The sequence below is a fragment of the Tinamus guttatus genome, unplaced genomic scaffold, assembly GCF_059628265.1.
Source record: "Tinamus guttatus ecotype Peru unplaced genomic scaffold, ASM5962826v1 Tinamus_guttatus_pri_ptg000314l, whole genome shotgun sequence".
Classification (NCBI taxonomy): domain Eukaryota; kingdom Metazoa; phylum Chordata; class Aves; order Tinamiformes; family Tinamidae; genus Tinamus; species Tinamus guttatus.
In genome coordinates, this window is record NW_028288848.1 from 7,178,644 (window position 1) to 7,194,734 (window position 16,091).

Consider the following 16,091-nt stretch of genomic DNA (forward strand, 5'->3'; position numbering starts at 1 on the left):
GGCATATTTTCTGGGTGTATGAATGCACGTGCGGGCAAGAGCATCCCCAAAGGATGCTGCACGCTAAATCAGACGCAGCCAGAGCGCACGGCACGTGTGCAACATTTACAAATGCTCAAAGAGCACTTTTGCTTCTCCCTGCTCCAGTGCTCAAATCAAGTAACAGCGTAAATACACGTGGAGCCGCTGAAGGCTGCAGTGGAAGGTGAGCAATGCCAGGGCTAACTGGCCCAGAAGAGAAACAAATTAGAGCTTTGCCCCAAAACAGAAATAGCTCCTCTGCAAATCCTCTCCCAGGTACAGACCTCCATCCATGGAAACAGGATCATGCCTATTGGACCTCTGTTCCACATTCTGTAAGAAGAGAAAGTATAAAAGAGAAACTGTCCAGCGTGTCCGTGCTGGCTGTAAGATGCTAAGGACAGATTATCTCCAGGGGCGACTGGGGAAGTGTTCAGAGTATCATCAGCTCTTATATAATATTGAATCACTGGCTGCTGAGACGACAACAGATCAGTGAGCAGCAGGCAGTGATGGGGTTTGCAGAGATTACTTTTTAAGACAAAATTACAAAGCACTGGACCCTGGGGATGGCAGATGTTTGGATTTCAGTACAGCACGTAAAAAACTGAACAGAAAATATCTTTTGGACTGATGTAGACTAAAAGCCCCATCACTTGGGCTGAAAACTGGTGGAACGACCACAAAAAGAAGTTGGTATTAATGAGAAAAGCGGAGCTAGAGATATGTCAGTTGACATACTGTTTCTCCAGCACCTCAGGCTGCGCGGTTCACCTGGGCAGTGCAAGCCAATACGATCACGGAGGCCAGAATAAACCTGTCAGACACCACACGCAAGCTGAGACCTCCTCCTCAGCTCTTCCAAGTGCAAAGTGTGCTCCGACTTGCAGCCCCACTGCAAACAGAGGGCAACATTGCTATTTTAACCAGTAACAGCCCCCAGAGAAGGCAGCTCTAATGAACTGCTCTCAGCACCATGCTTGTCTCTCACACAGCAAGAGGAACCAGCGTGGAAGGTGCCGAGCCTGTTAAGACCCTGCAGAGAGCAGAAATGCCTGGGGACAGTGCCATGATCACAGATATTTGACACCTTCCTTAACAACCCAGAGAAATGGGGAATGGCACTGGGATGAAAGGCAAAAATAAACCCTGTGCTTTAATATCAGGAAATCTTGCTGATAGCATGTCTCTCCTCGGCAGCGAGGAGGGGAACCCCTCATTCTGGGTCTTTGAAAAGTGCATGCAGAAAATTACAAGATTTCTCTAGGACCAAGAGAGATCTCTCACGGATCTGCCTAGAAGTTCTTAAGACATCGATAAAAACCCCAAACTGGGAGAGGAAGAAAATGGGATCAGTTGTATACGGCCAGCAAGGAGGAAAAGGGCACCAAGGGTTTTGCTGATTTAGTGCCAGGCTATTCAGGAATTGGAAGGTCATTTCCAGCTCTAGATTTTACAGCTCAGACCCAGTCACTTCCTGCTGAGAACTTCAACCACCAGTAAAGGAAATATAGAAATCTAAGCAAGACTCACACAACTGCCAGATCTTTAAAGAAGGAGAAGGGGTCGTTAGGCGTGGATTATTCCCAGGAGCTGCAGCTTTCCTGATATTTACAATGACTCAGTGCACTTGACATAAAAAGAAAAAAAAATCCCTAACAGTCACAACTCTCCAACCTCCAAAAAAGCCAGCAGCAGCTGCAGACAATGTCCCCACGGAGCAGGGCGGCTGCTTCCTCCTCTTGCCCACCAGGTTTTAGTGACGAAGGAGGCAAAAGAGCAAACTCTGCCCAGCGCAGGGCAGCGTGGCTGGGCAGCTGAGACTCTGCAAGAGGGCTAGGGCAGTCCCTCGCTCATCAGTTCCCATGCAGTTTCTTTGGGGCAATCACATGCAGTCCGACTCAGCACCCCTCAGTTTGGTGTTGCTGTGTCTGAAGATGGACAACGTGCAGGAGCATAAAAAGAGCCAGGCAAGGGAAAGGTGGATCTAGCAGAAGTCTAGATGAAACACATGCCTCAGAGGAAAGGCCAGGTGTGACTGCTTTGGCTGTGCTGGGGAACAGCAGGCAGGATACCCCACTTTGTAAAAAATAATAATAATAATAAATATATATATATATACATATATATAGCAATATGCACTAGGAAACCCCATGACAGGATCAGTGCATTTTGCAGAGAGGTATCGCTGTGTCACTTTGTAAGTGGGCAAGCCAGAGCACAGCACCAGGAGAGGGCTCATCCAAGGCTCAGCAGAGATTTGTGTCAGGACTAGGAAAAGCAGCAGCCCGAATCCCAGACTCCATCCCTAGCTGGGTCAGTAGCACAAGGCTCGAGGCACAAAGGCAAGAGCTGGCACTGGTACATCACAAAAGCTGCCACAGAGGATCTACTTACACAGGGCTGAGTGCAGCTCCCAGCCAGAAATGTCCTTGTCCTTGGGCAGCCTCCAAGGCCAAGGCACCCACAGCAACTTAGCGGCACTTAAAGATGGGCAGTGCCAAGCTCCCAGGCCCCTGGACTAAGCTGGGGCTGGCTTCATGTCCCTGTGCTCTCACCTCTAGATCTTGTGCTACTTTTGTGGTGCTTTTCTGGAAAGATCCGGAGTTTGCTACGTGTGACTACGAGCATCGTACCATACTTAATGAAGGCAGTGCACCGGCTCCTGGGCAGCTGGTTTCATTTACTTCCCCTTTCATTTTAAAGAGGAACCTTTGCCCCTATTATCTGACCTCTTCTTCTGTTGCAGTTAATTACATTAAAGCCAACTTCCCAAAGCTCAGGAATTTCCGGATCTACTTTGTTGCCTGCTGCTACAGGGAGAGTCTGCTTGGAATTAGGGCAGCCGCCTGCCGGGGACGCGGCGCGAGGCAGATCCCCTCTGTCAGCGTGACACCAGCGGCCGCCACAGCTGTGAAACTGAGACACCTCTGCCTGCAGAGCTGGCCCCGGTCCCCGAGCAGCTTCCCGAGGAGAGGGGCAGCCGACCTTGCCGGGGGAGAGAGGCAGGATGCTCCCTGCTCCCCGAGGAGGGACTGGGAGCGTGCTGGTGACCCCCACTCTGGCAGCATTATGCTCATGCAGGAGATGGCCAGCAGTGTGCAGAGCTGCGAGCTGGCATGGCTCGTGTACTGCTGGAGATGGGCTGCTGATGTCTTCATGAAAGCCCATCACTTGGACACAGCCTCAGAAGTCACCGCGCTCTGAGCACGGCATCTCCGTACCCCTGGTCTGCACTTCAGCATGTGCACGCACATCAGCCAGCTCTCTCTGGCGTTTTTGGGAAATCTGCCATCTACTTAAGAGCGGGGCACAGACAGTCACTGCCTCATGAGTATCTCCACCTGGACCTTTGGCGCATCTGGGCCAGGTGTCATCTAAATCGAACCCAGCAAAAGCACTTTGAGGTGCATCCCACATGTGCCCACGCAACATTGCTCAAGGGTTTGCCCACAAAACGTGACAAACCCCAAGTTCTGCGTGCCCCATTAGGGCAAAACGAGCAATGAAAAATAAAGAGTGCGCACAGGAATGGAACTAAGGCACAGCTGCTGCTTTGAGCAGGCAACACGTCTGCAGCATGTGCAAGGACACCAAGCTCAGGAGCAAAGCTAGGGCTGTGGGAAGATATCTGAGCAGTGGAAACCTGCATCCAAAGACTGAGGGGGTCCACGATAAACTAAGCATTTGCTCATAACCAAATGCAACACAGACTAAATGACGGGGGAAATGCCAAAAACTTTCTGAGCCACTGTCAGACCCACCTGCCCCACCCACCTTCAGTGGAAATTCCCTGAGCATTTCTAAGCCATTCACACATCCCCATCCAGCAACACATTACTTCTGAAGAGGGAGGCACACATGCTGAGTTACATATGTAAGTGAAACCATACTCGGAAAGGCTGGCAAGCCTACTTATTTACACCCCATGTCACTTTTCTAGCAGATATAATTCAGAAAGAGAGGGAACGGTTGTGTGTTTTCACACAGAGAATAGGGATCCCTGCAAAGTATTCCCTTTTCGATTCCCTTTCTGGATCAGGCACAACTTTTTCAAAGGAATAACAGATTTGACAAATTTATAACCAATATCCCAAGAGAACGTTAGGGGTTTGGAACAGAAACGTTCATACTTGAAGTTAGACAGCAGTTCAGTTTCCTGCTAATAATTTTCTTCTTGGATACAAAGGAACTTGTTTTGTTTTGTTTTGCTGTTTGGAGCAGAGGGATGAGACACTGTTTTGACATTTATTCATAAACAGAACAGAAGCCCAGAGTGGAAGGGTGGCCATTGCTGCTCCTCACAACTGCTCTCAGCTGCAACACGCCGGCACCAGAGCCCTGAGCTGGGAGAAGCTGCTCGGACGCATCAGTGAGAGGGATTCAAGCAGTGGCTCCATGTGCGGCCGTCCCATGCTGGGGGCTACATGGGCAACGTGTTGGCATAGCTGCCCTCACCAGCGCACTTTCCCCCATCCCTTAACTAAAGGTCTCAAAGTGGCCGTGCAGTGTGGTTTCCCCGCGCCCTAGGACACTATTCCACGTATGAAGCCTGGAAGTTTGTTCCTTCAGCTCATCCAAGGGCTTGGCCCAGCCACCAAGCCCTGTTTCAGAAAGCAAATTCCTGGACTAAGTAAATGCGATCAGCACATCATGTAATCGTGAAAAGCAAACTCCCAGCTGAGACATAGATCATGGTTGCACAGCGTGAGCCTGTAAGTAACATGAATCCCGCTCCAAACACTCTGCTACCCTTCTGCCCCCTCTGCACCCGGCGGGGAAGCTCGGCGAGCACAGACAGGCTTGATCAGCACCAGCAGCGCCTGGCGCTGCAACGCGCTCCGCGGTGCAGCCGGTTGCTCTTGCGGGAGCCCAAGGTTACCGCGCTGGCACGGCGACGCCGGGCGCGCTCGTGAGCAGAGCTCCTGTCTTGAAAGCCCCGACTCGGCCCGAGTGGACAAGGTTAGCGCATCCCCTCCTGGTGTGGCCGGTATGGAGCCTCTTGAGGGAGGAGCACAGCCCCCTTTACATCCTTAAACAGCATGGGGAGGGAGGAGACCCCTTGCAGAAGCCCCCCTTTTCCCCCAGGCAGCGCATTATCCCCAAGCGCTGCCTTATCCCCACGTAGCCATTCCGGGCAGAAAACAGGAGGAAGGGCGAATACCTACTGTTGCCAGGTAACAGCATCCACCGCGCTGCCGGCCACTTTCATGAACCTAGGAGAAACAGAGCAAGAAGCCGTGTGAGCGCCGTGTTGTCACAGGTGTTCATAAGCACAAGGGAAGGCTGAAAGCAAGCGGTGCCCGTCGTAAACCACAGGGCAGGGAAGAGCCGTCCTGTGCCCATGACATTGCCAGAGCCTCTCTAGCTAATCCTTGGCATCCTCAAACGGAAAGGATAAATTGTAACTAATGCAAGTGCTCATGGCAAGCACAGCTGAACACGAGCGAAGGAAATCCAGCCCCGGCAGAGGCTCTGAGCAGGTGGGCACAGGTCTCTGAGCACAATATTTCAGGGACAAGATCTTGCGTATTTCGACCTATGAAAGCAACGCCTCAGCTCTTAAATTCAATCAAATGAAATATCAAATGCCCATTTGAAAAGGAGGCACAATGTGTGCTTAAGTTGTAGAACTCTTTCTTGCTTGGACTTAAAAAGGGATTGGAAAGAATGATGGTGAATGAATGCAACAAAGCTTTTAGATGCAGAGATGCTCCCTGTAGGCAGGGATTTTTGAGCGTTAGGGGTGGGAGAAGGCTGGACAAGCATTGTGGCGTGCTCACCTTGTCCTGGTGCTTCTTCCTGCACACTGGAGACTCATGAGATTCTGCCTGGGTGGACTTTTGAGTTGACCCATTTTACGAGTAAGCACAGCACTTCCCTACCCAAAGTCAGCAAGCTGTGTGTGTGTGTTAGCCTGTGACCCAACCACCTGAGAGAGAACACACCTCCTCCAGAGATCCACATCTGAGTTGGAATTGAGAGTACACCAGGGCATTTGCTTCCACCACTGGCACCAAAACAAACAATTCTTGATCGTGGGGACTGTGACAACCATCACAACTGCAGCCTCTGGCATGGGCTTGCTGCCATCCAAGACAGCCCATCCATGTCTCCCTGGCCCAGCAATCCAAACCACATTCCAAACCACACACTGGAAAACTCAGACAAGTAAACAAAACCAGTTACTATACTCTTACAGATGCTTAGGAGCACAGATACAAAACACAAATACGCATCAACTGTACTGGCATGTTTTTTCTGTTCAGCAGCATAACACACACAGTGTAGCTGATGTTGCATTTTAGATGCTATAAAGCATAAGTGTGACAGGAACTGCTGGTCTGATCAAGTGAACATGATGAGAAAGAAATCGATGCAGTGCTGTCTCTGGCTACCCTTCAATGCGCGGAGACCCTGAGAGGGCAACACTAATCACAGAGTTGTCGTGACTCTGCTGAGTGCTGCAGCAGGGCACAAGGACAAGAGTGGCACTGATGGGAACGTGCTGCCCTGAAGAGGAGCTGCAGCTCCTGTGAGCCAGGCTTCAGACAGAGAAGTGACTCAAGTTCCTAAGGGCAGAGGTTGCTTTAAATCAGGAACATGGGCTTCTTCAAGGGTGAGGGGAGAAGGATAGACACTCCAGCAGATAGGGTACCTTGGCCCTTCTCCCCTGCCTGCAGCACTGATGCGGCAACAGGAGGGGAGGTTTTTACGGAGAGGTAATGCTGGTCTGATAAGGAAGACCTGCATGCAAGCAGGCACATGAACCTCTAATCAGATCTGAAACAAGAGCAGCAAACTTCAGGCTATATATATATATATAGCTTGGAAACAATCATTATGACTTCCAATTAATGATGATGGTCAATTATAGACTGGGACAAAAGGGCAGCTGGACCCTGTGAAGCATAAGAGGACACTAGCAAAGGCAGAGGCAATAAATCCCTGAGGACAGAGAGGGGAGAGATGCAATTAGAAATGGAAAAACAATAATATGCTGTAAAAAGCAGTAGCCTTGATAAATCCCCATGATTCTGATGCCCAGCAGTGCTATGAATTTCAGTTCCCAGGCTCGTCTTACAAAAACTTTTTGCGTCTCTCTTGAGGGTTGGGACTGGGAGCCAGCAAGAGGGGTGGTTTTGTGAAAGGTCCTTCGCCAACTACCCACTGTGAGAACAGCCCAGATAGCCTTCCTAGAGTCAATAGGGGAGCAGGGACCGGCCCTGGGACACCTGTGGCTCTCCAGCACATGCCACTGGTGCCTGGATGCCGGGTCAAGCACTTGGCCTTACCCATGGCATAAGATGTGTCCTGCAGCCCTGCAGTGGCCTTGAGAGCATTGTCTGGTGGCTTCCCTGCATGGCTTTGACTTGCATGGATCATTGGGCTCCAAGGTAAAAGACAGTTTTGCAAATGCTGCTATGAAGAGCACACCAGGTAAGGTTGCTCTTCTTCAAAACTAGATATGCAGAAGCATCTCAAATGGATAAAACACAAACAGCTCCCAGGTTCAAAATACTCAATACAGGGGCTGCTGGCTAACAGATAGCTACCCTTATAACATATTAAGTATGCCAAGAGCAGTAAAGAAAAGCCCCAGCTTGCTTCATTTTCTTGTATGGTCTCTGTAGGAATTATATAAATGAGTTAGATCTGGTCATTTTCAAAGTTTACCATAAAAGATCATATCTAGCTCACATTTTCATTTTTGTGTTTGTTTTTTTCTTTCGCCTTAACTGAAATTTCTACAAATCAAAGTTCAGAAGTCCCTGGCAAAACTTCAGGTTTGGCCTGGAAGGATGGAGCTGTACCTGGAACACCCAGGAAAAGATAGGCAATGGTCTCTACCCTCCAAAGGGAATCTAGATTGGTTCAATATCCAGCAAGGGGTACTACAAGCCTAAGAGATGAAAGATCAGGGCAGGTGGAGACTACACTGATACACAGGTATTTAAATATCCTTAGCCCAGGAATACAGATGTTTTAAATTCCTTTATTCATGTAACGCCTGCACTGCTTGAACCACAGATTTTAAGGGCAGTGAATATCAATATGATCCTGCTGTCTGGCTGGCGCTGGCACATTTTTATCTGGGATTTCCTGGACCACATGATGTACATGCATGCAGCGCAGCCCAGGCAGAGTAAACCAGACGCTTCCGGGAAGAATTGGATCCCCTGCACATGTGCTGGGCAGATGGTCCATGCTGGTGCAGTAAATCTGACATTTTCCTATACATTGGCCCTATTCTGTGAGCCCTGATCTATTATGCAATGCATCTGCAGTAAATCCCACACCCCGCGAGCAGCAGGATGAGCACAGCCTGTGCCGTGCAGGCGTTGTGTGCTAATACTGCAGCCATGCCCTGCAATTCGGCTGTCCCAAGGATGCTCCTGCTCTGTATTCCTGGATGAACTTCCATATATCCGCAGTCTGGGAAAATCCAAAAATCCTCGAATTCTGATCGGGAAGAATTTCCAGGGAAACCAAAACATGTCAGGAGTTGTGTGAAGGAACAGGAGCCCCAATCAATAACTGTGCCACTAAAGATTAGGCAAGGACCCTGAGCTGAGACCTGTCCATCTCCTTACCATGCTGCTGCCTGTATGCCAGTGTGCCACGGCCAACATTATTGCTTGGAGGGCTTACATCCTGAACTGGAACGGAGACCTGACTTTGCCTTTAAATAGCAGTGAGAAAAACACATTTAAAGTTGGATCAGTCACCCAAAGCAGACCACAGTCCAGCCCCAAAAACGGTAACACTGGTGTGACGCATGGGACAACATGCCACAGGTCAGGAGCTAGCTATGGAAGAGAGGGACAAGAGGAATGGGACAACACAGGATGTTACTGGCACCAAAAACTCTACATGGTGAAACCATGGCTCAGACCTGACCTCTTGCAAGCCTGCAAAGGTTCTCCCTCACTCCCATCCCTCAAGACCGTAACTTTCATTTGAGTGTGGGCACATCTCTGAAATAGAGCTCTTGTCCTGACTCAATGCTTGCTAGTCATGGAGCATCTACTGTAACCTTAAGCAAATTGCTCCCATGGTTAATTAGCCTCCAAGTATGTTATTTCTCATCTGAATGTGTCTGGCTTCAGCTTCCAGTCACTGGAACTTCCTAGGCTCATTCCTGATACATTAAAGAACCATCTGCATTTGGAAATCTCTTTCCCATGAAGGTAATTGCAGACTGTCATCCTTTGAATATATACATACATATTTTTAAAGTGATCCTGCAATAAAGAATGCAGCTGCACAAGGGAGACAAATCACCATCACACAGGCTCCCAGATGGTTCAGCATTGTCTAACTTCTGGGTACCAGAAGCCTTCTTCTGTGCAAGGCTAGGGCCAGTGGCAGGTGTGGGAGAAGAGCTTGCTCCTGTTTGCATTTACTGTTTTGCCATGCTGCCTTTCTAATATAAACTGGGTCAGCACCCATCAGTGCTTGGGCTCCTGAACTAACTGGTAGAGCATGGCTCTCATCCATACAACTGTGCCCTCTTCTCCATCCTAAGGTCTGCCTCAATGTGGGAGTCAAGCCCAAATTTCCACCCAAGAAACTGAACAAATTGAGACCAGAAAGTGGGTGTGAGGGAAAAAAAATCTTTAGTATAAGGTTTTCTGAAGTGCAATGAAGTATCTGCAGCAGTATTCAAAGACTCTAAGACCCTACTCATCCTCGTTAATGCAAACTGACCTGCAATGCTGGTTTTCAGACAGGGAATTCACAGTAGGAGTGCATTGTGAGAGACCCACCATTCACGAGCTCATGGGTCTTAATAATCCTCCCTCTTAGCCGTCTCTTTTCTAAGATGAAAAGTCATAGCCTTCTTAATCTTTTCTCATGTAGAAGACATCACATACCTCTTGCACATCCTGGGCTTCTCTCTGTAACTTTCCCAGTTTTACTACACTTCTTCTGAAGTTTAGCTTCTTCAGCTAAACAATCAGGATTGTAGATAGTGATCAGGATGAAGCTACACCCTCTCATAAGTGTGCTTTTACCCATTTTGTTCTTCCTATACAGGTGAGAGTGATTTGGGCATTCCAGCCCAAATGGCTCTAATGATGATTACATTAAGTCTTTTCTCCTGATAGACTTTATAACTACAATCCTCAGTTTATTCCTCAGATCCTTGAGCTTTCTGTATAAGCAACTACCAAATACCTTATCACACCTTTCACTATTTATTCCAATATATTTATGATTGTATTCATGCATAGGTCCAATGCTATCTTAGTCTGAGTTTATGCTGCTATGATCTTCTGCCTGGCTGAGAGGCAGGGCACAAGGAGATGGGGTAAAAGCTTTGGCCCATGGTAAAAAGACCCCTTTGCTCTCTGATTTGTGACTTCGATGGGGCCCATGACCCAAAGCGCCTGTGGAGCATCTAGTGCAAACACCAGTGCCTCTAGCTGCAGCAGAGGTAACACCTCGACACTATTTAGTGTCCAATGGCAAAAACTAGGCCACACTTACTAAGGAACAATAGATGTTGAGAGTCCCTAGCCAAATCTTCCTGGATATGTCAGTCTATTTTGTACCAAATGTTGTGAGCTTTCACACTTGTTAGCATCTCTCCTTGCCAATATCTTTCCCTTGCATTTCTTCTCTTACAGTACTGACTCTGCAATTCAGTGGTGCATTAGCATTTGTGGCTGATTCTTGATCTGCTGTTAAAACCCATGTCAATTCCTTATGATACCACATTTTTTCCCCAAGCAAATAAGTTTACACAGTTCTGAGATGCTTATGCCCGCAGACACAGTAGGTAGCTAACACAGTCTGCTCTCCAACAGCTCAGGCTACATGAATGGTCTAATTAACACCTCATCAAACTCAACTGTTAGTTGTGTCTGGAGAAATTTCCTCTTGCACATGTGCATTCACAGGACACCATTTCTAGCCTCCCACAGAGCAGGCCATAGCCATCGGCCCGTTCCATCTCTAACGTTACGCAGTGTTACATCTCTGCAGAGTCTATCTGCACATCAGCAGTAGCAGTTCTGGCCTGCTCTCCAGGACTAGCTCATGATACAACTTTGATATGATCTGTGGCTGCTCTGAGCCATTTAGAATGCGCACGGCAATGCCAGAGCCTACGTCAGAGTCTGCCTTCATGGGAAAGGTACAGATGTGCCAAAGCCAGGAGGTGGCAGGAGGCTGTTCTGTCCCTCTGTGTTTGCAACACACTCCATGATCTTCATCCTACTGCAAGCTCTGCATAGACTCCTTGTAGCACACAAGCATCACAGACTGCTACTAGGAGCACTTTCCTAATTCTTTCTACCCTCTCCTGTCTGCTGGCTCTGTGAGGCTCATCCAGGGTCTCAGGAGGCATGTGCTGGCTGTGAAAGCCCTAGGTACTTCTAAGTGTCATCTCACTGACCAGTTTGGCGATGCTGCTGGAAAAAGGCAGACAGCTCTCAGTAGCACTAGCCGAGAATACTGAAGAGACCTCAGGGAGCTGCCGGGAATAAAGCTCATGCTGTAAAGTAGCTTAAGACACTAAGTTTTATTTCTCTGTCCTTTCCTGACTCTGTTTCCAAATACTGTAAATGAATGTTTAACCCTTTGTCTTGATTTAATCAGATTTATTCCTCATCTTTGCACCTTATCTGGTAATAACATCATCTTTAGAGGGGAAGAAAAACAGCTTGTTTCTCACAGGAGCCTGTGGCCTGTTAGATCATGGGAGCATGTGCCACTCACCAAGAGCCCCAGACTCCAGGGCTTGGGCTGCAGGTGTGCCTGGTCTCACATGAGGTGCCTTGAAAGGAGGCAGAAATCGCCTGAAGCACCTGTGGAACAGCATCACCTCTGCAGGCAATGATAGTTGTTAGGAAACAGCACAGAGCTTAGAGAACTTGCAGACTCATTATAGCTCTTGCAAAACTACCTTCAAACTGGTATGGGAGTCTGGAGAGCCCCCAGTACCCTGTCTGCATGGCTGTTCAAAGCTGTAGCTCTGACCAACTCTCCTGTTCATTCAAAATGACATTTCTGTCATCCTTTCTGTCAGACTTCAGTCTCACATCAGGGGTCGTTTGTCAATCAAAGTGCAGCTTTGAAACATGGAGCCACTGGACCACCCATGGCATGTGAAGGGCAAATGCAAAGTAGTATTTCCCTTTCTCTGAGGGCTTCTTGGCTCTCATTCATGTCGTTCTCCTTACTCAGCCCGCTCCTCTGGCATTAACAGATTTCCTGCTGATCGAGGCTACTGCAACGTTTTGTAACTCAACATGAGCCATGCTCACCGTACCTTACCAAACCCAGGAACTGCAGCTAGCAGCGTGCTCTTCACAGAGACTGCATGTGGTGACACAGGTGACAGCCGTGGTGTCAGCATAGAACTGTTGTTCCTCCCCACCTTTTGTCAGTGTGAGGGATCCTGGTGTCACAGCTGGTTAAACCCACTTTATGGTCTCTTTGTTCTGTTGCAGCAGAGCTGAGAATCTGGACCTTGCTCTCTGCCTGCCTCCCTGGGGACGGCATCAGTGTGCTGCTTATTGTTTCAGCCAGATCATTCGTGCAGATGTTAATGAATGCTAGACCCAGCTTCGCTCCCAGCAGAGTCCCTTACACGCCTCCCCCTGCCCTGCTTTGTGCACTGGAGTTTCTGTTTACAGTCCTGCGGGGAATTTCCCCTCTGTTGGACAGTATTCGAGCCCGCACAGTCTGAATTCCTGTGCTGCCACCAGACTCCCACACCTCACTTGTTCCTGTAGCTGTCTTGTGTCACATCCAGGTGTCCCACTCCATCACTGTCATGATCCCTTCTCCAGGCTCTTCTCTCTGGCCTCCCCAATGCATACGAAAAGCAAACCCACCTTTCAGCGTTTCAGTCAATTCCTGCATACTATTTTTCATCTAAGGAATTGGGCAAATCAACCAAGAAGCTAAAACTCAGAGCATCAGTATCACCAACAGAAACTGCATTGGTTTTGATTGAGATGCCTTGGTCGGAACAGCATCGCACCATTAAAAAGTACTAAGTAACATTGAGCTAGGTAGGTGTTTCCTTGAGAGAGAGAAGAGGGGAGAGTAGGGCATTTCCCAGACAGATCATAAACTGTAATGGCGAATCTTTGTGCCACAAATGGAAAAGTAGCTCAGTCAGAATCAAGGGGTGCCATGATTAGCAGTAGCACTATGGCAATGGCTCTGCACCATAAGTTTTCCTCTCATCCATAATGCTTGTCCCAGCCAGGAGGGAACAGAGCGCTTGGCCTGTGAAAGAATTAGCTATGATCTCTCCCTCCACACAGGTAAGGCATGGGGAGAAGAAACTACCAAGTGGGAACACCAAAGCTCTTTGTCCAGACACTTCCAGCTCCCATTCCCAAGGGAATGAGTGAACTTGCTGTTTGTACATACCTAATTATTTACATTCCTTGTTTTGCTGTGGTGGGAGCAGCATAAGATATATTCTATTAACACATGTAAAAAGAAAATCTTCTCACTATAAAGCTCCTGGTTTAAGGCAACAATATGGAGGGTGCTACAGCACAAAAGTGTTCACCTCTGTTTCCCCACTCTCCTCCCAATGCACATGGGCCATTGCTTCCTTCCACCTTAGACTGTTGGCCACCAATGAAGGACTCAGACACACCAAAATGAGTAAATTGTGCCAGGACCCACCTCCTGGCCCCCTGAAGCCAAGAGGCCTGCAGCAGCCTGCACCCACACCACTAACTTACCTTCATAACCCAACGAGGTGGCCACCGTTTCTCATACGTATGGAGAAATGTACGTATTTCTCATACGTACATGCGTATCGAGAAATTCTGAAAATGCTTGGGCCTGGGTTAGTTGGCCCAGGCCAAAACCACACCAGGGATCTCTGCAAATATTTAGCAGCACAGATGATCACATTCCCGAGCCCAGGTTCTGGTGCTTGGTTAACTGACGCACGTAGAGCCTTACTCGCTTGCTGCCCATAGCAGGGTTGGAAGTTGAGCAGTGAAGAGCCAAGCAAAGATCAGGCTGACCTTCTGGGATGGGCATCAATTTCAGGAGACATTTCGGTTCCCTCATCTTTTCTTGATCCAAATAACATTACTTACCCTTCCAGGAGAGCGATGACATTTTTTCTGGGCCTCCCAATGTTTGGTCCATAGAGGTTTGCTCTGGAATAAGTGCGGATAAGCTGCAGCAGGCTTCTCAGCTGGATGTAGTCCTTCCCCAGCTGGCTGCCGTTCACTGAACGACCAATCAGAGTCCGATAGTTATTGGGTTCTGGGAAAATAAAAATAGAGAAGTGAGGCTTGCCAGCTCAGCTCCTCCATCCCCACTTCCGCAGGGAGACACACAGCTCACATGCTGTCTCACAGCTTGAGCTCAGAAGACAATCACTGAGGGAGGAATGAGGGCCATCGCTCCCTCTCCATGACCAGCATTGTGCTCCATTTGCACAGCAGTGCTGGGATGGTGAGATGGCACCTCTTCCTTTGTCACTTTTGCTGTGGTCCAGGTGAGGAACATGCACCTTGACATCACTCTCCACCAGGTCCACCCGTTCCCCGGGCTTTGCAGCTGCTGTAAAGTCCATGCTGCTGCTGATCAGCCCACCCCAGAACCAGCCATGCCCAGCACCCAGGCAGGCAGAAGCATTTAAACAACCAATAAGACATCCAGTTGAAGTGCTACCACACGCTAGGTGGCTCTTAGAGACTGTGTTTCCTTCTAAAAGGGATCTTTGAACCCCTCTGAATCAACACTGGCAAAATATCCTGGGATCTGCAAAACTCTTACCCAAAAGGGAATACCTTTCTACTGGAGTGAGTTACATTCCTGTGGCTCTCTAGTTCCCACACTCACCATTGCCCAGCTCCCAGGAGATGTTGTATTTCTTGCTGGCACTGTACTTCAACAGGCTGAGTGCATTGGAGCTGTTCCAGGAGTTATTGGGATTTCTGCGCAGAGCATTCAGTGCAAAGATCAGGTGAAGGCCAGAGCAGTCAGCAAAGTTATAGAGTTTGTCTAGAGACCTGGCTGGGAAGAAACAAAAAACAGCTTGTAATTCAAATGAAAGCAAGTTCCATGGAGGTTCAAAAGATCCTGTCCATCAGACCTCAGCTTCTGTGCAGGTTGAGCCAGGGTCAAATGCCATCCCTTCGACATCTGTAACCGCAGAAATGCACCTGACCTTTGAAACTGGGATAGGATTCCAGGTGTGGGCTAAACTCCATTCCAGCCTGAAACTTGGATACGCTCCACCACTGTGTCAGAGATAGGGCCATGTTACTAGAGACAAGTGACTTTATAACATCTCTTTTCATCTGCTCTTGGCAAGGAAAGATCAGTCTTTCATGCGCTTACCCTACCTTGTGGCTCCTCCGGACCAGCCCTCCGCAGCGCTGTGTCCCGCGGGCAGGCTGGGGAGTAGAGGAGTCAACGTGCAGCAGCGCCGGAGGCACCACCTGCCCTGGCGCCTGCTGAGCTGCTGCCAGCGCATGGCACGGCCAGCTCTTCTGGTGCCGCATGAGAACCTGCTCTCAGCTCCCAGAGCCCCACAGACAATAACAACCACGGAGCAACAATAACCACACAGGGTCTTCAGGGCATGCAGCTCACACCCTGCTGACCTCCGCTCTTCTCCACCAAGAGAACTTTCTGGGGCTGGGATTTATATCTGAGCTGCATAGCTCTGACTCAAGTATCAATTTTCCATAAGAGCCTTCCATTTATTTTGCCAGGCTCATGAGCTCTACAAGAATGGTGCCAACAAGCAGCACTGCTGCAGGGTGACCACGCAATGGTTGCCTCCTGGCGCAGGAGGCTTGCAAGGACATCCGCATGGTGAGGTTCTCCCCTGGGCTCTGCCATGTACTTGTGAAGGGCACAGGGCTCCACACCTGGTGATGGCCCCCAGCTCAGCACACCTGAGCTCTGTTGCTGGGCCCTACTGGAGTGGTGGGGTCTTTGCTGGATTTGTACCCATCCACTGGCCCCAAGGTCCCCCAAAGTGTGATCGTGGCAGATGCAGGGCCATGCTGGCATCTCCTTGGTGGGCTTCTGCTGCACAGGGGGCTTTGCCCTGACTGATGTAG

The 16,091-nt window shown here is 49.1% G+C and overlaps 1 protein-coding gene across 1 annotated transcript in view; it reads right to left on the reverse strand.

Moving 5' to 3' along the window:
* The window catches only part of HPSE2 (heparanase 2 (inactive)), a 105,675-nt gene that overhangs the window by 17,449 nt on the left and 72,135 nt on the right, over positions 1-16,091 (reverse strand). Inside the window, exons 4-6 of the mRNA XM_088528801.1 lie at positions 14,860-15,033; positions 14,106-14,277; positions 5,190-5,237 (exon numbers count right to left, since the gene is read on the reverse strand). Coding sequence (XP_088384927.1) covers positions 5,190-5,237; positions 14,106-14,277; positions 14,860-15,033 — 394 coding nt within the window. The remainder of the gene's footprint in view (positions 1-5,189; positions 5,238-14,105; positions 14,278-14,859; positions 15,034-16,091) is intronic.